This window comes from Theobroma cacao, chromosome 5, assembly GCF_053813885.1.
Source record: "Theobroma cacao isolate CCN51 chromosome 5, ASM5381388v1, whole genome shotgun sequence".
Classification (NCBI taxonomy): Eukaryota; Viridiplantae; Streptophyta; class Magnoliopsida; order Malvales; family Malvaceae; genus Theobroma; species Theobroma cacao.
In genome coordinates this window covers 33,527,812-33,547,328 of record NC_142643.1, presented here as the reverse complement: position 1 = coordinate 33,547,328, position 19,517 = coordinate 33,527,812, and the positions used below count along the sequence as shown (strand labels likewise).

Genomic DNA, 19,517 nt, shown 5'->3' with positions numbered 1-19,517 from the left:
ACTTTGAATATTGAAAAGTAGGCTACGCAACTTTAACAATTATCTTCCATCAAAACTCCATAATTTTAAATATAAAAAAAGTAATATTCCTTTGAGGTTATACGGCATCAAAATTGAAAAGGTACTCTGAAAACTCCACAAATAAATCATTATGTTTTTCTATTTTCTTGATATCTTTGGGTTTTATTTTTGTTATTTTTTTGGTCATTTTTAAAATGATATCAAGTTGTAGATGAATATTAAATATGAACATAAAGGGAAAAAAAAAAAGAAATTCTTCATTTATTGGCAGAATTATGGCATTAGACAAGTTACAACTAATTCAAGGAAAGAAAAAAAAACAGAGAAAGTGTATTTGCTGTTGTGAATATCTTCTTACAAAGCTACTTACAAGTGCATCAATCTTGTTCAGGAAAATATTTATTAAATTTCAAATCTCAATAAAAGATAATGCTGCAATTTTGGCAGGCAAGAAAGAACAATCTGGTCCAAGTGCCAGTGCTTTCTTCTCCCTGTACTCTTTCATGTTTCCTGCCTGGAAAGAAGGTTGCAGATGCAAGAACGAATTTTGCTGTAGAATTATGGAATCGTTCGTAGAAAATCACTTTACTTTGCAAACTTTACATCTGGATTTCTCATTGTTTTGAGCCACATGTCAGCCATTACTCTTGAGGAAATGCTCCAGAACATATCTTGGCCCTTCGACAGCACATGCTTTCCTTTTCTTCCAGACTTCCCCAGTCCATATGCTACCAGCCACTGCATTGCAGTCAGCCTGTGCCTCTCAGTATCCCATATGTTCCTCTTCCCTGCTGTTCTCACCTTCAGCCCTCCAACATGCAAACTCGTCACTTTGAACCTCTTTTCCTCATCATACTTGTTTGTTTTAATGTCAGCTCGTGAAGCTTGAATGAGTGCTAATACAGGGCCTCCGACTGCCTCATATCGCCTTAAGGGATCCCGTAGCTGCACGACCACTGCAAGCGTGAGTGTTTCTGGGTCTCCTAGCTCAGCTTCTGAAGAAATCGAGCTGTAGTTTTTAATCCAATTCTCAAGTGGAATAGCAGAAACCAGCGTTTGGTCCTGATCCTTTCCATTATCTGTTGCTGTCTTTCCAATGAGTGCAGAAACATCAAAAGGAGCTTCTTCCTCCACCATTTCTGCCTGTACTTTTAAGGCTTCAACTGCCATGCCCTCAATCTTCTGCAATGAGAATGCAAGAATTTCCTCTGCCGTTAATGGGTTTTCATTCACATTCCAAATTCCTGTTGCAATCCTTTCTTTCCTGCCAGTGCTCATTGCATTTGCCATACTTTTCACAGCAGCAATGGTACGAGCTGCACTTGAGCTAGCACCTTCCTTGTTTCTTCCTTGTATAATTGCTGAAGCAATTCCTTCAAAAGCTATCTGTTCTGCAGTTTTACCCATAAGTTCATCCTGGGGCATTAAAGATAAAATTTGGGAGCTGAGTTTCTCAAGTCCAACGGCTGCCATCTTCTGAAATACTTCAAAACCACTCATTGATTTATCTGATGGAAGAACCATTGGTTTTGACATCTGCATTGCTAGTTTTGGTGTGTCTTTTCTCGCAACCAAAGAATCCGAAGGATTCATGGAAGCTAAGTAGCCTCCATCTCTTGTTTGAACCACACAGCCTAACCCATTTCCTAGATCTGGGAGATAGATCTTTGAATCAGATTCGCTAGAATCCTCAGCTCTGTCAAGCTGTAGAGGTGGAATATCAGTTTGATTGAGTTTCAATTCATTACTTCCTTCATCCTCAAGCATCTGGAGAAATTCCCTTGTAACCGTTTCTTCGTCAGCATCTAATCTCTGTGATTCAGTTTCTTCATCTGTTTTGGCTATCTTTTCCTCCCCCATCATAGATTCAAGAGCTTTTATTTGCTGAGCAATTGAATCAAGCTCTGTTAGTCTTGTCATGTGTAACTGGTCATGCACTATCTCCTTAACAACCTCGCTTGAAGCTGACTTATCTTCTCCAGTTTCTTCAGATTCTGCTACCCCAGCTTCTTTCTCTTGAATCTCAACTCCTTTGTCCACAACTTCAAAGTCTGGCAGGTCGACATCTTCCATCTTTTCTGGTTCTTCTGACTTCTCAATGGCGACAGAGGATGAAGCCGGGGCCGGTTCATCAAGATTCAAGTCATCTAGTCCTTGAAGATCAGCTGTCATTCCTGTCTGTGAAGGAGTCCAAGCATCTGATCGGCTGGTCATCCTTGGACTAGGGACACTAAAAGATGTTTTCGATTGCTTACGAGCAAAAGATGATGAGAAATTCTTGGATTTGCTACTCTTCAATCCCTCCGCTTGATTATAAATTCCAATGCCCCCATCTTTTTCCATGATCTGAATTCCCAATTTCACAATGAGTTCTCCCCCTTTTGCCTTTCCTGATAGATTGAAAGTCATGTCCCATTGCCGAACCCGAGTTCCCTCATAGCTCTTCTCCACGGACTCCTGAATAAGCAGACTCAAATCCACAGAATTTCTCCCGAAGTCAAGCTCATCAGCATCAACTGCAAACAGATAGATCAAAAACGGGCGGGGCTCAAATTTTAGTTGCTTTCCATTGCCTTGAGTGCAATATACATGACACCTAATAAATAGAGTCTCTTCAAAATCCGCAGCTCCTTGTGATACCCGTGATGGCATTGTGTTAACAGCTCCATCTTTAGTTTCTTTCTTTCTAACACATACGGAAAGTCGCAGTCCATTCATGGAAGCAGGAAGGCCTTGAGCAGTTACAACTTCAACAGACAACAAACAGCTCAACTTTTGCATTCCGAGATGCGATAGAACTCGAATCGGCTTCCAATTCCAAATTCCTTTCTTTTCTTTTGACGCTGCTTGTTCTTTCAACCGATTTGGCTGATTTGATCTCCTGGCTTGATCCTTTTGATCAGCTTCATCATCAGGTTTTGGCCTGGAACGCCAAGGTGACAAGGACATTCGCCTGGACCGGGGTTTGGTACTGGATTTCGCTTCAAATTGAGCTTCGGTAGCCTCATCAGTAGATGAGACGGATGGAACTGAAGTACGAGGAAGAGCAAGGGAAGCTGTTCTTCTAGTGGCGGATGTGTGGGATTGGTAAAGGGATTGACTGAGTGCTTCCAGTTCTTCCAAAAGCTGAGTATTGGAATTTCTCCGGCCTGCTGCGTATTCTTTTGCCATATTGTTGAAGATAAAGAAAAGAAAAAATTATAAATCCAGGAGCTGCCGGAAAAAGTATTTATGATGATGGAGTTTGAGTTTCTTCCGGAGAGTTGGAAGGAAGAAGAAGAAGAAGAATAAGAAGATAAGGATTTTCCATGGTTGAAACTTTTGTGTGGATAGAAAATGCTGTGAATGATGAGGAGAAGTGGCTGTTGCTGGTCCTTTCAAATTTTGATTACCAGCCACCAGCAATCTATGAGGGTAAACATGTGATGGAGAAGAGGAAACGTTGGTGTCCTCTTCCCCTCCAACTTTCTGCTTGAAAGTGATGGGATTCAGAATGAGGAAAACCGGTCCCCCAGAGAATTTAATGTTTGTTCTGGCATGTTTATGTTGTATGGTTAATATGTGTGTGTGTGTATATATATATATGTATATAGTACAATCTTGCCAGGGTCGTTTCAAAGTTTCTGTGATGTGAATGGTGCTTGTGGACCCCTGGCTTTGTCTATGAAATTTCCTGCCATATGCAAAGCTTTAACTATCAAGTACCGACAGCCTTCTAACTCCCAAACCATTTTGCTGGCTTTGAAACAAAAATTGGAAAGCTGGGGAAATGTGTTTCTCCCAACAGTCCGAGGGGACTGTTATGGTGGCATTGTGGCAAAACGGAAGGAGGGGGACATTCGTGTTAGGCATAACAAGTTTCCAAAATCATTATGGTTTGAAAAACCATGTGGAGCAGAGAGTGGGTTTCACTCAATGCCACCAACCCCGGCCCCAGGAGTAAGTCATCTGTATCTTACAAACCAAGATGTTGCTCTCCTCTGAATTTTACTTATTCTAACTTGGTTCTCAAATTGTTTCAGAAATTCAAAACCTTGTTATTCATTATTTTATTTTATTGTCACTGCGAGGGGAATAAATGCAACAAAACATTACGGAAAAACAAGTCAGCCCATTCTAGGCAGACAGCTGCAAAGGCTACCAAAGGATCATTACATATCCTCATAGATTGAACGATTTAATTAATTAATTAGTTAATCATCCCAATAGAATGGATGCGGACACCTGGCCGTCAATTTTCAGTCCACCGATAGTCATGTTTTTGAATTTTCGTGAATATTCTATATGTAGTAACATTTATGTATAGGAAACTAGGCAGGAAAAGAGCAGCCACCAATGCTTTTAGAATTCAATGGCATCGCATCCATCACCCTTTGGCTATTCAATCGGCACGACCAAAAACCAGAGACGGGAAGGGCAGTCAGTGGAGAGATATTGGACAATAGCGAATCAATGGTTCACATTGCACTTGGCCAGAAAATTTTCGGTTTCCAATAATAGCATTGTTTTCTTATTTAATTTTTAATTGATTTTTGTCATACATTAATACCTGAATATCATAATTCAATTAATTGTCATTTAATGTCTAAGGATATGAAACATATGCAAGTAAGAAAGATGTATTTTCACGAAAAATATTAAAATTAAATAAATTTTCTTTTTTAGATAACAATATATCATAACCAATTATAACTTAATTATAACTTTTGAGATCATAAAAGTAAAAAGAAGAAAACATATGAATTTTGACATATCCTTTCAAAATCCAATAATTGCTTAATTAGGTACATATTTAGAAGATGATAGAAAGTAAAAATTTAATCATCAACTAATTGTACAAAATTTATGAAGTTATTTATCTACTGTATAAATAATAATAGAGAAAAATTAATTAATTATAAATATAATTCCATAATAAATGACAAATTATTTATAACAAACAAAAAAAATATGAGTTACAACTTTCATATCACAAACCACTCCATATTACTTATATATGTAATTAAATTCAATTAGTATTGAGTAAGATATGCTCTATATTGACCTTTGATTGACTAACAAGTTGGGATTACAAAAGAAGAATTACCTTGTTTCTTAATGGTCGAATTTATTAAAACCCTAAATTACCGTAATGAAATTCAATATTTTTGTCTAATCAATCAAGAAATAAGAGAGAGATAAAGTACAAGTAATCACCTAATTGATCTAAGAAGTAAAAGTTCAAGCTCAAACACTTTACAAGGGATAGGAGTGAAAAACAAGCGTACAAGAGAAAGTTTTTGATCTTGTTAGCTCTCTCAAACTCTTTGGAACTTCTCTAAACTCTTTGTGATTGTTAGAGAGGCTTTAAATAATTGAAAAATTACTTCTGCATGTTAGAGACAGAAACTACCTATCACAAACAGTTTCTGACTGTTATTTTGTCATTTTGTACTTAAATTTAAATATGCAAACAATGCTTCATTAACCAGTTAAAGACAACTTTAACCGATTAAACATTCTCTGACTTACAATGTTTAGCAGTTTTCTTCATTGTATTAACCGATTAAAGGAAACTTTAACCGATTAAGAACTTTTTTGTTTTGGGACACCTTTAAGCACTATTTTTGGCCAACCTTCTCTTAACTGATTAATGCTCCCTTTAACTAATTGAAGTTTCTTTCCCTTCTTTCTTAATTGATTAAAATAAGCTTTAACCACTTAAGAAATCTTCAAATTTAAATTTCTTCGTTTGGCTCCTTTTAACGGTCACTATCACTTTGATTTGGATTTTGACGTTTCTAGGTATTTCATTCTTGAGCTTTAACCAATTAACTCCTTTTGTTAACCAATTAACAACTTTTTGTTTTGCATCCAATACCTCTTTAGTCAGTTAAGCCTTATGCTAACTAATCAAATCTTTTCTGTTTTCCTTCAAGTGTAGTGCCCAGCTTTGCCTTAACTAATTAAAGTTTCACGTTAATCAATTAACAACATTCTGTTTTCACTAAGTCTTTTCTTCTTTGGTTCTTTAACTGATGAACTCATCTCTTAAATGAGCAAGCTTCTTGACTTGCTTTTAAACATCATATTTATTATGATAATTAAACTTTATCCTGACACACTTAAGTAATGTAGTTAAACATCAATAAATAAGAAATGTTTTGTTATTATAAAAAACACATGAAGTTAATAGTGGCTTTAGAGAATTTAGATCAACAGTCAAATGATAGAGCTCTTCAACAATTACATGTTCTAATCAAAGAGTTAAAGTATCGTGATACAATGGATGTTGAATACCTTTTGAACTACCCAGGAGAAAATGAGGCAACTTTAGAGTTGTTGAGTGACAAGTAAATTATTGAGAACATAATGGGAAATGACCAAGAAGATGAAATTGAATACGATAGTTTTGTATTTGAGTGTGTCTCATACAAAGATATACTCAAAGCAACAATTACATTGTATAGTTTTCTTTTACAATATGAGAACACTACACCAGAAGTTCTTAATGCACTAAGAAAAGTTAAGGATGAAGACCAAGGAAACATCAATTTCAAAAAGAAACAAGTAGCATTGGAGTTATATTTTACAAAAGTCTCATAATTGAATCACGTGTATATATAACTTTGATATATAAAGAGAATATTTGTTAGCTTTGAAATTGGCTTTAGTTTTGAAACGACAAAATCCAATGATTCAAAGATGCTCATGAACTTAAAAGAAATATTTTGAAGTGAAAGAACTTTCCCCTAGAGGTTTTTAAAGCTATTCTTGAAAGATAAAATTGTTTGAATGCTTTAAAAACAAGTTCCAGTAAACAAAAATCAACTTCTGCAAGTGCAATGTTAATTCCTTGAAAGAAAGCTATATTTCTTATTTACAACAAGAAGGAATCAACTTGTCAAGGAGTGAATTATTGATTCTCATAGAACAAAAAGCTACGGGACAAGAAGAATCGAGCACTCAAGAAGCAAAAAGTCAATTCGTGTGAAGGTAGAAGTATAAAGAGAAAAGCATAGAATAGCAAGAATTGACTTCTCAAGGTTCCAATGATGGATTCCTAAGGCAAAATGAAGAAAAAGTTGGAAACGTGTTGAAGAAGCCAAAGAAGAGAGAAAAACTTGTTGGAGAACAAAATGGGGAAATTTAAGTAGGAAAACGAAAGTTTGAAATTTCAAGATAACGATCACAAGCCGTGAAGAATTGACTTCTCAGAAAAGGAATGCTTGATTCCTACGAGACAAAATGCATCAGCCTTGAAGCAGAACAAGAAGAATCGACTTCTTGATGGATGGATGTTCGATTCCTAAGGAATAGGGAGCATTGGGCGTAAAGCTAAAGCATAAAGAATCAACTTTTCATTTGGGCAATGCTCGATTCTTGAAGACTAATGAGCTTGACTAAAATGACCCCAATGGTTTCAAATTTAAAATCTCCTTTCTCTCTAATAGCTAGATTGTGTGAGAGTTTATATAAACCTCCTAAAGCCTCATTCCAAATAGGAGAAGGAACTAATAAAAGAAGAAGAAAGTGTGCTTCATTCCAAGAGGAAAAAAAAAGCTTCATTTCTCAAGATTACAACTCTCTCACTCTACAAATCCTCCACAAACAGAGCATTAGCTGAGAGCTTTAAATTCTTTGATCTTTGCTTCATTCTCTTGTACTAAAAGCATTCAATTAAGCTAGCTATAGACACTTCATCTTGTGATCCACTATTGTAAAGGATATACCTCTTTAAAAAGGTACATAAGTTATACTTGAGCCTTAAAAAGTAAGTTTGGTTAAACATCCATTATAAAAGGTAGAGAGGTTGCGCTCTAACCTGCGAAAAAGCAGTGATTGTGATAGCTTATGCTTTGCCCTTGAAAAGGTAATGATTATAAAGGTTATGCCTTAACCTATTGAGAAAAATAGTGACTTAGTGGCTTCAAACTCTTTGTGATATTAAGGGAGAAGACGTAGGCATTGTCAAAGCCGAAGCCCTATAAAAATTGTGGCTAAGTGTTCTTTCTCTCTTCCTTTTACTTGTTAATTGTTGCATTTATTCTTGTAAGTTTTCTTTCTCTTGTTTTGTGCTTGAAGTTGATTACTCTATCTGCTCTTGAGGGAAAGGTGAAAGTTTTAGCTAAAAAATCCAACTCACCCCCACCCCCTCTTAGGCATTTTTTACTAGCTTCTTTATATAACAATATTAAATTATATATCAAGTGGAACCTATGTATTTTTTAAAAGTGTATTATCTTATAAATTAAATGAATTATTAATTTATCACGTTAGTCCCAAGTCAAGACTGACCGAAAAATTATTTAATCAAAATTATTAATTTATCGAGATTAATTTATAAAAGTTTTACTATAAATTCAGAGAAGTAAACCATAATAAACTACTTTGCGTTGTCCACTTCTCTTTACCTTTTCTTACTTGATAACTACTTCATTATCATTCTTGTTATTCCTTAATTTCTTTCTTTCATTTAGATCAGTGATATTTCCTAAATTCCTTCAGGTGTTATTCCCCTTTTAGCACTATTTAGCTTGGGACCAACAATTCTATATTAGATAATAAACATTCGTTATTATGACTTTAGGCATGGGACAATAATTTAATTTGGAGTTGAAGTATTGTTAAAATCTTCATTAGAATTGGAAAACTATTTGAAACAAAACTTTTGCTATAAGAGTGATATACTAAAACTATAAAAATTGCATTCAATTTATTTATTTAAGATAATAATGTTCCACTTTATTATTTTAATTTCATTAATACATATTTATTGTTATTATTATCGTTTAAATACAAAAGTTTTGACAAAGAAAGTTTTACTAATTGTTGATTATATTAGTAATATACCCAAATTACAGAAACTATATTTTACTTATTGATTCTCTTTGTAAATTTTATATTTTGGCCTATTCTATGAAAATTATAATTTTTATATATTATTTCTAATCATCTATAACATAAATCATAGGTATCAAGATGTAATATGAATTATTTAAACTCTTTAATGATTCTATAGAATAAAAATTTTAAAATTAAAAATCACCTAAATTAAATTAATTTATACATCCTTTAATGTAATAAAAATGAGCTACTATATGCTATTTTCTACCATCAATCTTCACATTGCATTACCTAATCAAAACAATGAAGATAAAATCACTGTTTGTGGATGTAATAGTCAAAGAATTAGTGGTCTCCAAGACAAAATTTTATCCTTTCTCTGCTGCGCCCATATAATAGCTTCAACTTTACACACGAGATAGAGTTGGGCTGTGACTGTAAAACATATATATGATAAAATATTTTTAATGATAAAATTGTTAATTTAATCAATTGATAAGGGATGCTAATTGATTAGCCATTACTTTGCTTAAAAATGAAATTTGATTTTAATAAGGAAATAGATAATTAATTAATGAAAATTTTATTTTAGTTAGAAATTCAAAATTAGTATGGAAAATAAATAACGAGTTCAAAAGTAATAAGGAAACATATGCAATAGATAAAAAAAAATAGTCAATATCTATAATATATATAAAAGTAGGATGTTTCATTTTTTTTCAATTTTTTTTCAATTGAGTCTTTAATTGAATGACAAGTGTCATTCAATTAGAACTCTTTTTTATTTTTTGGACCTTTCGTTTTCTATTGAATTAATTTTTTTTACACCTTATGTCAAAAATAAGTTATTTTTGACATTTGAAGGGTTTTTTTTTATTTTAATAAAAAATACTTAAAAACAATAATTTCAAACTTTTAATGCTTAAAAGATGATTCATTTAATATTTATCAATTATAATTTAATATTATTTTTTATCCATATTCTCTGCATGAACCTGAATCTATAGTATATAGATATCTCTTTTATACTTAAATGTTTAAATTTTAATAAATATCCATCCAATTCATTATATAAAAATAGGATAATTGATTGGATCAATTAATTGACATTTGTCATTCTTAATTAAATTAATTTTTGTTTACACCTTATGTCAAAACTACATTACTTTTGACATTTGATGTCACGACCCGGAACTCCCCATCGAGCCCGTGACAACCGCCGCGTAGCTTCGACAAACATTCTTCACCCTGAATGTCGATCGAAACCTCGCAAGGCTCTCGTATCAGCTTTCGCACTTCCCCGGTGAGCAATAGTTATCATGTAATCAAAATATGAAGGATTACAAATCATTTCCAAATCATAACATAACATTTTTTTTTTGCTCACAGGGGCATTTTCGTCATTTTTGTCGAAAACCTCGAAACTTGCTAAAAATGTAGTAGGTATGCCGAAAATATATATTTAATGATTTAAAAAAAATTAAGTATCTAAAACGTTTATTTGAAGTGAAAATTTGACCATTTGAATATAATAAAAAATTCAATAAAATAAACTATTTTCTTGTAAAATAATTTTCATAAAACTTCGGTACATAATTCTTATAGCGTAAAAGATAATTATGTTCATATATACTATAAAGCAAATAACCAAAGCATCAAATTTTTTTTACAGTGACACGTGGGCCCACATCTATCCAAAATGTATCGAAAGCTGGAAACCTACAGCTTTTACCGATTCGAGTCCAAATGAAGGTCCTTGTCAAAGTCAGCTAACTATGGAATTCCCCGAGCCTGAAATGTGAGGAAATGAGGGTGGTAAGATTATAAAATCCCAATGAGTAAACAGATACCATCTAAACTATCTAAAGTCGAGTAAATAGAGACAATTAAAATAAATCATCATACTGTAATTTCATTACCTTTCAACACATTTCAACTAAATAAAATCAATCCATAAAAATCGAGTAATCAACTTGGCTTATGAATTTCTTAAAACTTTGGCTCGTGCCAAAACTCATACTCGATGATACCTTGCGCAGGGCATCTAACCGAGTCCGCCAAGGTTGTTAAAATTTTGTATACACTTAAAATATATTTTAGTTTGAGGAAAATACAATCGTTCCTTGGCGTTGGCTGAGTTCCCCTTCACGTAGTGGTTTGGCGTGAAGTGAACCCTAAGCTTTACCCCAGGAGATACCCTACGCGCCTCTCCGTTCGAGGTAATAATATAATGGAGTTTACCGTGCCCCTCTAATAGGCTGGTCCACGGAACCCCCTCTGCAGTAAATAATTAATATATAACCCACCAATCAATAAAATTCATTCTAGCATGACATGGCAATTTATCGCAACCTAACCTCTCAAGGCTAAATACACAGTATAAATAATTCTAACACCAAAATCAGTTTAGCCATTCATGCTCATTTATTGTCATAAGCCATTCAATTCAAAACCATAAATTTGCAACACAAGCAGACAGTCTCCAATTACTCTATTTTCAAAACCAATATTCGATTTTCCAGAAAATTTATAAAATCATTTTATAAAATCACAATTTCTCTTAAAACATAGCAATTTACCATTTAAACCCATTTTTCATAAAATCACACAGTTGTATAAAACTACTCTAGATAATTAAGACGATAATAAGTTCACTCACAGTTCTAGGAGTCGATGTACTCCTAATCCCAATCTCCAAGCACAATTTCTGTACTTTTACCAATGTACTTTGCTCACCACCTATCCACAATCTACAATACATAATTCATCACATCAATGCTTGACCATTATAAAATCAATTCAGACTCGGTATATATGCATGATAGGATATACAACTTATCCGACTACCGCTTAAATGCGGTGCTGACCTAACTCGGCCTATTATCTCCAATTTAACTCCAAATCAATTTTTCTCACTTTCTACACTCCAATTATACCTAAATTACCTTAATGACTGTAAATGAGATTGAATTTATCAGTCTCGGTAGCAAATTACAAAAATACCCTTAGTGGGTAAAAATCGTATTTTTGCTCCGAAAATTTCCATTATTTTTCTAGGCTCATAATTCATCATTTCTTAACCAATTCTCTTAAAATGAAAATCAAATTTATCCTCACTCAACACATGATAAATTCGACCATTAATGATTGTGGGAGAAAATAAATTTTTTTCTTGTTGTTTTGTTCCTAAATATGTTAAACTAGCTTAAAACACTAACATAACTTAAAATCAAATTAATCTAACAAGTTTCTCTCTCCTAACCCATTTTTTTAGAATTGAATTCATGATGAAAACATGTAATTTAATCATGAAAAATAAAGAGAAATGCTTGGGAATAAGAAAACTCAAGCTTAATAGAAAAAATCTCACCTTTTTCACTTAATTTCCTTGAAAATTCACACTTTTTCTTTGATTTTCTCTCTCTAGAATTTTGTTTTTGTTTTCTCTCTCTTCTTGCTGGTTTGGCCGGCCATGGGGTGGAAGATGGGCTGATTTTTGTGCTTTTTAAAAAGAAAAATAATAAATTAATAAAGACATGACACGTGGCATCATGTCATTAGCCCGTTTTTAAAACTTTAAAATTTTAATCCTTTTTATCTCCACCACACAATTAGTCAATGGTCAAAATGAGGATAAAGGAAGACCATGTGCTGGAAAAATGTCCTGGTGGTGGAAAATTACAATTTTGCCCCTGGGGTGGCAAAATTATCATTTTACCCTTTTACTCCAAATTATACCGAAATTAAAATTTTTCACTTCTAAACCTCAAATCTTACTCCAATAAGTCAAATTATACTCCAATAAGTCAAATGGGGCCAAAAAAATCTTTTCTAAAATTCTCATTTTGTCCCCAGGTGGCAAATGACAATTTTGCCTCTAGATAACGAAAATTCCGGTTTGACTCCAAATTCATCCTCGAACTCCGAATCCCCATATTAAACCATTCTGAGACTTTAAAATTCTTAATTTCATCATAAATTCTCTATTTGATTTAGTTCGAGGCTTAAATCAACTTTATTGTACCTCTAGGTACAATACCGATGTTTTGTAAATTTTTCGGGACTCGCCTAGCATGCAAACATGCTATCCATCACATGTATGTCATGATAAATATTTTTATAGAGTCGGGCTTGTCATCTTCTCCCCCACTTGGATCAACCATATGATCTTTCTTCTTAATTGACTTCGACATCAACCTAAATATTAATATTTTAATATTATTTTATTCTAAAAATTTTATCTTGTCTCCTTGGTACCCAAAATACCTTATTATGCCTCACTTGACTTCTGAATCGCCTTTTATCTCACAAATTCTCCTCCAATAAAATTATTATTATTTTATTGTTATTTTCTCATTTGTGAAATATTTTATCCTAAACTACTCCTTTCGTCTCTTATCATTTTTAAACATTTTAATTGACCTCAATTTGCATTCGATCAACTTTATTTATCACCGTATCAAAGTATGGGGTATTTCATTTGAAGGGTTTTTTTTTCTTTTTTACTTTTATTTATTTTAATAAAAAATATTTGAAAACAATAATTTCTAACTTTTAATGCTTATAAGATATATTCATTTAATATTTATCAATTATAATTTAATATTATTTTTCGTCTATATTCTCTTATTTTGCGTCAACCTGAATCTATAGTATATAGATATCTTTTTTGTACATGAATGTTTAAATTCTAATAAACATCCATCCAATTCATTGAACAAAATAAAAAAGTCAAAAAAGTTTACTCATTTCTCAATATACATGGCATACAGTCATCATTGAATAAATAAATCAATTGAATTTGATAACTTTTAGCAATTCATTTTATATATAAAAAACATATAATACTAGAATTACTAACTATTTTATATTGATAAGATCTTTACATTATATTATTGCCTTAAATTCTACAACTATTTATTTTAATCTATTAATAGTATAGGTTATATACTTTCTCATATCTTAATAGTTTATTATACATCTAATAATCTTTTTTGGATAAATTTCATTTTAAATAGGATAACTAATTGGATCAATTGGTTATCATTCTCAATTGAATTAATTTGTTTGGACACCTTATGTCAAAGTTGCGTTGTTTTTTTACATTTGAAGGGTTTTTTATTTTTATTTATTTCAGTAAAAAAAATACTTGAAAACAATAATTTTTAATTTTTAATATTTAGAATATAGATTCATTTAATATTTATCAATTACAATTTAATATTATTTTTTATTTATGTCTTCTTATTCTGCATGAACCTGAATCCATAGTATTTAGATATCTTTTAGCCATTCATTTTATATATAAAAGATATATTATTATAAATTAGTAATTATTTTATATTGATAGGATCTTTATATTATACAATTGCCTTATATTGTATAGTTGTTTATCTTAATCTGTCAATAGTACATGGTATATACTCTCTCATTTCTTAATATTCTACTATTTTATAATCATATATGTAGGTGTAAGTTTTCGGTAATTGAAACCAGAGCAAATAATTATTTTCAATTAATAACAGTTTATTTTTGCCTCTATCAATAAAAATCGGACATTCATGCAGTTGACTAATATAATATTGCTTTCTCTACAAACTCTTTTAAAAGTACCAAATTGAAGTCAACTCTAACATAATCAATATTTTTTGTGATCTTTTTCGTAGCATAGCTATGGGCACCATCTTAGTATAATTTAATAAGAAAATTGTCAATTAATTAAGGACCGTTTACTTTAATTAAAACTTTCATGTTTATAAGAAAATACATAAAAATTACTCAACATTTTAATTTATTTAAAAAAATTAATTAAGAAACAAAAATAGGAAAACATTATCTCTAATGTTAGAGATTTTCTTATTATGGGTTTCTATTAATGGATTTTTGTTTTTGCTAAAAACAAGTAGATTAAAAGAACCAATAAAACCCAAATAGAGCTAATAAAGTGATCCATAAAAATTGGGCTCAAGTCGCCTCTCTTATACAAATACCAAACGCTACAAAAATAATGTGGAGGAAGTATTATGCCTGATCGGTGAATACTATCAGGAGTGGGAGAAGGAGAGAAAGAGTTTAGGCAAACCAAATTTTTTGTTATGCAGATTCCATAGAAGAGATATTACCAATGGCAACTAGCTCTGGTTTTCCATCAATGACCACCAACAACGATAGCTATGATTTATTTATTGATGTTTTCGTTCTACCTCAGGAATTTAAATCAATCAACAATAGTTACAATAGAATAAGAGAGATAATGCAAATATGTTTCCCTTTGATTTTTGATAGAGCTAAGGTCAAGCATCAGTCTCCCCTGGTTCATAGAACGAAACTAGTCTTCCACCCAGTGGTTGAGTTGGCCTTGAGTTTTCCTTAAATTGCTGAAAAACAAAAGAAGAAGAAATAAACATGAAAATGTCATTTTCTTGATTTGTATATGCATACATTTTGCTCAATATTGCCAAGGAAAAAACAGATTGCTTTTAACCGAAATTATCTTGTGTTTTCATGTCTTTTCCTAGGAATAATTAGTTGTCTATTGTTTTTATTCCTCTCGATGTTGAAAATTTTCCCTGGAACAAGGCCTTAAATTAAGCGCAAGGAATGACTCAAACTTTAAAAATTTTCCAAATTCATGATCAGAAATATCATCGACCCTTGCTTGAGATGATCTCTTGGAGAAACTAATTTTGGGCGGGGAAAGAAATGCACCATGTAATTTGTTACTATTGGGAACACTTAATCACCTCAGTGAGGGCATCTTTCAATGCCTGCACTTGCTCGGTTGAGGCAGTCTTCACCTGTGCAAGACATAATACTAATTAGTTGACAAAGCAATCCAATGAGCAAAGAAGAGAGCAAAATAAGATGTCAGTGAAAAACCTGCTGGAAGACTGTCCAAATAACACCCTCAGTACATGGAGGAGTGGAAAGCGAACCAGTGTATCGAAAATACTGTCTACCAACAAATCCAATATCGCCTGGATTAACATTCCCCAGTTCTTTCTCTCCCCCTCCAACAGTTTTTATGGAGGACAACAGCTGCAAGGAATAGATCAAAATAAAGAAATCTATGACTACCTACCCTGGAACTGTAATTGAAGTTGATTCACCAATGCAAAATATATGATGATTAAGAACATGACATAACAACTTTCTTTGTCGCTTTTTGAAGCATTTTGATGACTAAATGACCATGAAAATTTTAATTACTATAATCTGTGAAGTTACTACTACTATTCACATGCATGTATGAAATTTGATCAATAGTTAGACAAAACTAGAATTCGACAGTGACAGATATTCCAGGAAGACTAGAACTTTAAATATGTTACTTCGATGGCGCCTTTGATTTGCTCTAATTCTACTTCAAGATGGAAACAGTTAAAGACAAATGTTGCCATACCGCAGACAGGAAGGGATCAGGTTGCCCAAATTGGAAAACCATTGAAACAACAGCAATCTGATTGTTTGCGTTCTGATGAACTATGTGAATCTCCAAGTCATGCCTGTCAGCCAAAAGAACCAAATAAACCAACATGAATTAACTGTTTATTCTGAATGGAATAAGCAGCTCATAAACCAAATTAGAAACAAAAAAATTGTAGGAGCCGGGTGGGAGATATAATTACCTAGTTCCATCGAATGTGTGCTCCGAGGGAGAATGCCAATGACATTGAAGTATCTTATAATCAGTCCCGTTTATGTCAACTTTTCCAGCATCTCCATTCCACATTACCTGAATTAGAAAAAAAAAAAAAGAGGTATTTTTAAAAATAACCCTTAAAGATATAGATGTTTTCAAAAATAGTCATTTTTATAATTTTAACTATTTTTAACTAAGTTGAACAAAATTACCCTTAATGAAATTGCACGCTACGATGTTACACGTCGTGTACAAAAATATGTTACACACTATGATTAGTTATTACACGTCATGTGTAAAAACATGTGACATGTCATGGTTAGGTTGTTACACACCATGTACAGAAACATGTGACACGCCGTGTACAAAAATATGTGACACGCCATGATTAGGTTGTTACACACCATGTACAGAAACATATGACACGTCATATACAGAAACATGTGATATGCCATGTATAGAAACATGTGACACGCCATGTATAAAAACATGTAACACGCCATTGTTAGGTTGTTACACGCTATGTACAGAAACATGTGACACGTCATGTACAAAAATATGTGACACTCCATGGTTAGGTTGTTACACACCATGTACAGAAACATGTGACACGCCATGTATAGAAACATATGACACGCCATATACAAAAATATGTGACACGTCATGGTTAGGTTGTTACACGCCATGTACAAAAATATATTACACACCATGGTTAAAAAAGGTTGTTACACGCCATGTTAAAAAAAAATATTATTGTTACACGCCTTATTGAAAAAATATTATTATTACACGTCATATTCAAAAATATTTTGTTACACTTTAATGTCTAAAATGTTGTTGTTACTTACGAACCAAAACTTTAAATCTTCTCAACTTTCTTCATTTTTTTTTTTGACAATTTGGCACCGATTAAAGTATTTCTAACATATTTTCATAAATCAAAACATAAATTTCCTTATCTAAAACACCTATTTCAACTAAAAAAAATTTCTTTGAAAATTTAGGTTTATAAACTTCAATTTTTTGAGTTTATTGATGTCTAGGTCCCGAATTGATTCAATTAAAAGTTATTTCAAACATCTGTGATCATTTCTACTGTTTTAGTTTTACCCAAAATACCTAAAAATCAAATTTTTCAAATAACCATCTATCAAAGCACATCAAAACTATTGCTTGGTGTCTTGAAAGCGTAAGAAAGAGAAATCTAAAAATGCGGGAGAGAGAAATCGGAAGTATAGTAGACGAATGTCGAAGAGAGAAATCGATAAAATTTGAAAGATGGGAATGGTGAGAGAGAGAAATCATAAACAAAAATTGAAAGAAATTGTGATGAATGGTTTAATTTATTTGAAATAGTTTTAAGGGTATTTTTATCAAGTCATAACTAAATAGGGCTAAAAACTGTTAAACTTATTTTGATGGTTATTTTTAAAATATCCTTATCAAGAAAGACTATTCTTCATAATTTCTTAAAGAAAAAAAAAAAAAAGAGTGGGGGGATCAATTCCTAGTAAGATATAACAAAAGCTGATAAAAGACAAATAGTATTTTTGTTGTCATCAACCATCGATCAATAATTTGTCTGATCAAATATAATTTGTAGCAGTTTTTGTGTGTGGAAAATACATGCATTTGTAAGATTGATACGTTTTTCGTTGCAGACGCATGGTACAGCGTGGGAAATTTATTAAGGAAAACAATCAACAGATTAATGTTGTAGCACAGGGATTAATATTATTACCGCAATGTCATGCCCCCTATTCTTTAAAACAGCTGGGCTTGATGCGTAGCTAGTTTGCAAATCACCCAAAGCAGGAGAAAGCAGAACGCTTCCAACAGGAATATCTATAGGAGACTGCAAGTTTCCAGTAGAGCAAGTTTGCCACTCCGGTTTGAGTGAACCCCACCTCGAGGGCCCCCTACCTGATCCTTCATCGTAATTAAATTCATCTCCTGTATGCATGAAGTGCCCCCAAAACAAACATTTTCTCACATATCTTTGGTGGATCCTTATTATATAACCCTTTGTAAAAAGAAATACTAATAATTTTAAAAATTTTCACCAAGACATAGGGAAGTTATCTCTAAGAAATATTAATAATAATTATTTAAATTTTACGTTGGAAATCTTAGATTTAAATTAATCCTCCAAAAAGGAGGATGAGAAATATAAAATAAGAGGAAGTTACATTCCTTTCAGTAATTCAAGATTCGTCTTTATGATTTGAATTTCCATAACTAATTATATTTGTGAAAACAAAACTAATAGAGGGAGCATACCTTCGTCAGATTGAGAATGAATGCGAGTGGGACGAAAGGACGTGCATGACAGAACGAGAGAAGCAAAAATGAGAAAGGCAAAGGCCTTTTTGCAGCACATCATGCTAATTGCTTGCTATGCTTTGTCCTTGGGTTATCTGTTCTCGTATCATGGCAATACTAATTTATAGATGGGCAAAGCTTCTGTTTTTTCTAGGAAACCAAGAGAATATTCACGAGCTTACCCCCAATCCCATGCATGATTATGGACGTGTTTAACCCAAAAAAGGAAAAAAAATAAACGAATTTCCAATGCAGATTTTGTTTCCACTTGTACCAAAACCAAAAATGGAAAGAAGGATAGACTACACAAGGTACATATTGGCAAAGATAATCACATAATATGAACACGTTGCCCATTTGCTACTTCCGTAAACTTGATACGGAGAGACTCGCTTGCTTACCTTTTTTTCTGTTAGAATTATTAATTATTGATATCACAAAATATTATTTTTTCTTTAAAAAATTAACCTGACAAATATAAAACATTTACATTTATAAGTTTTTCAAAACCTCTTTATCTGTTTGATGTGAAATTAAAATACCCTATTTACTTTGGTTTATCATGACAATGATGTATGCAAACCAGGTGATTTTGTACATTAAATACAAAATCAACGGGCTCCCTCGCATCAATTTTTGGTGCATTACTTTCCAGTAAACGGTAATGATGAGCGCGGGATCCGACAATCCTCTGGTGAAGCCTCCA

General features: G+C 32.5%; 2 protein-coding genes across 2 annotated transcripts; both read right to left on the bottom strand.

Annotated features, from left to right (window-relative positions):
• Positions 1-258: 258 nt before the first annotated feature.
• On the bottom strand, positions 259-3,490 carry PMI1 (plastid movement impaired1). Its single transcript, XM_018122016.2, has one exon. It carries the CDS (start codon positions 3,190-3,192, stop codon positions 607-609), a length of 2,586 nt encoding a protein of 861 aa, XP_017977505.2. The 5' UTR covers positions 3,193-3,490; the 3' UTR covers positions 259-606.
• An 11,650-nt stretch (positions 3,491-15,140) lies between these two features.
• Positions 15,141-18,452, bottom strand: LOC18598858 (alpha carbonic anhydrase 4-like). The gene is made up of 6 exons (XM_018120966.2): positions 18,231-18,452; positions 16,476-16,582; positions 16,250-16,352; positions 15,727-15,885; positions 15,591-15,644; positions 15,141-15,224 (listed from the first exon to the last, which is right to left on the bottom strand). Exons 1-6 carry the CDS (start codon positions 18,450-18,452, stop codon positions 15,141-15,143), a joined length of 729 nt encoding a protein of 242 aa, XP_017976455.2.
• Positions 18,453-19,517: the final 1,065 nt, after the last annotated feature.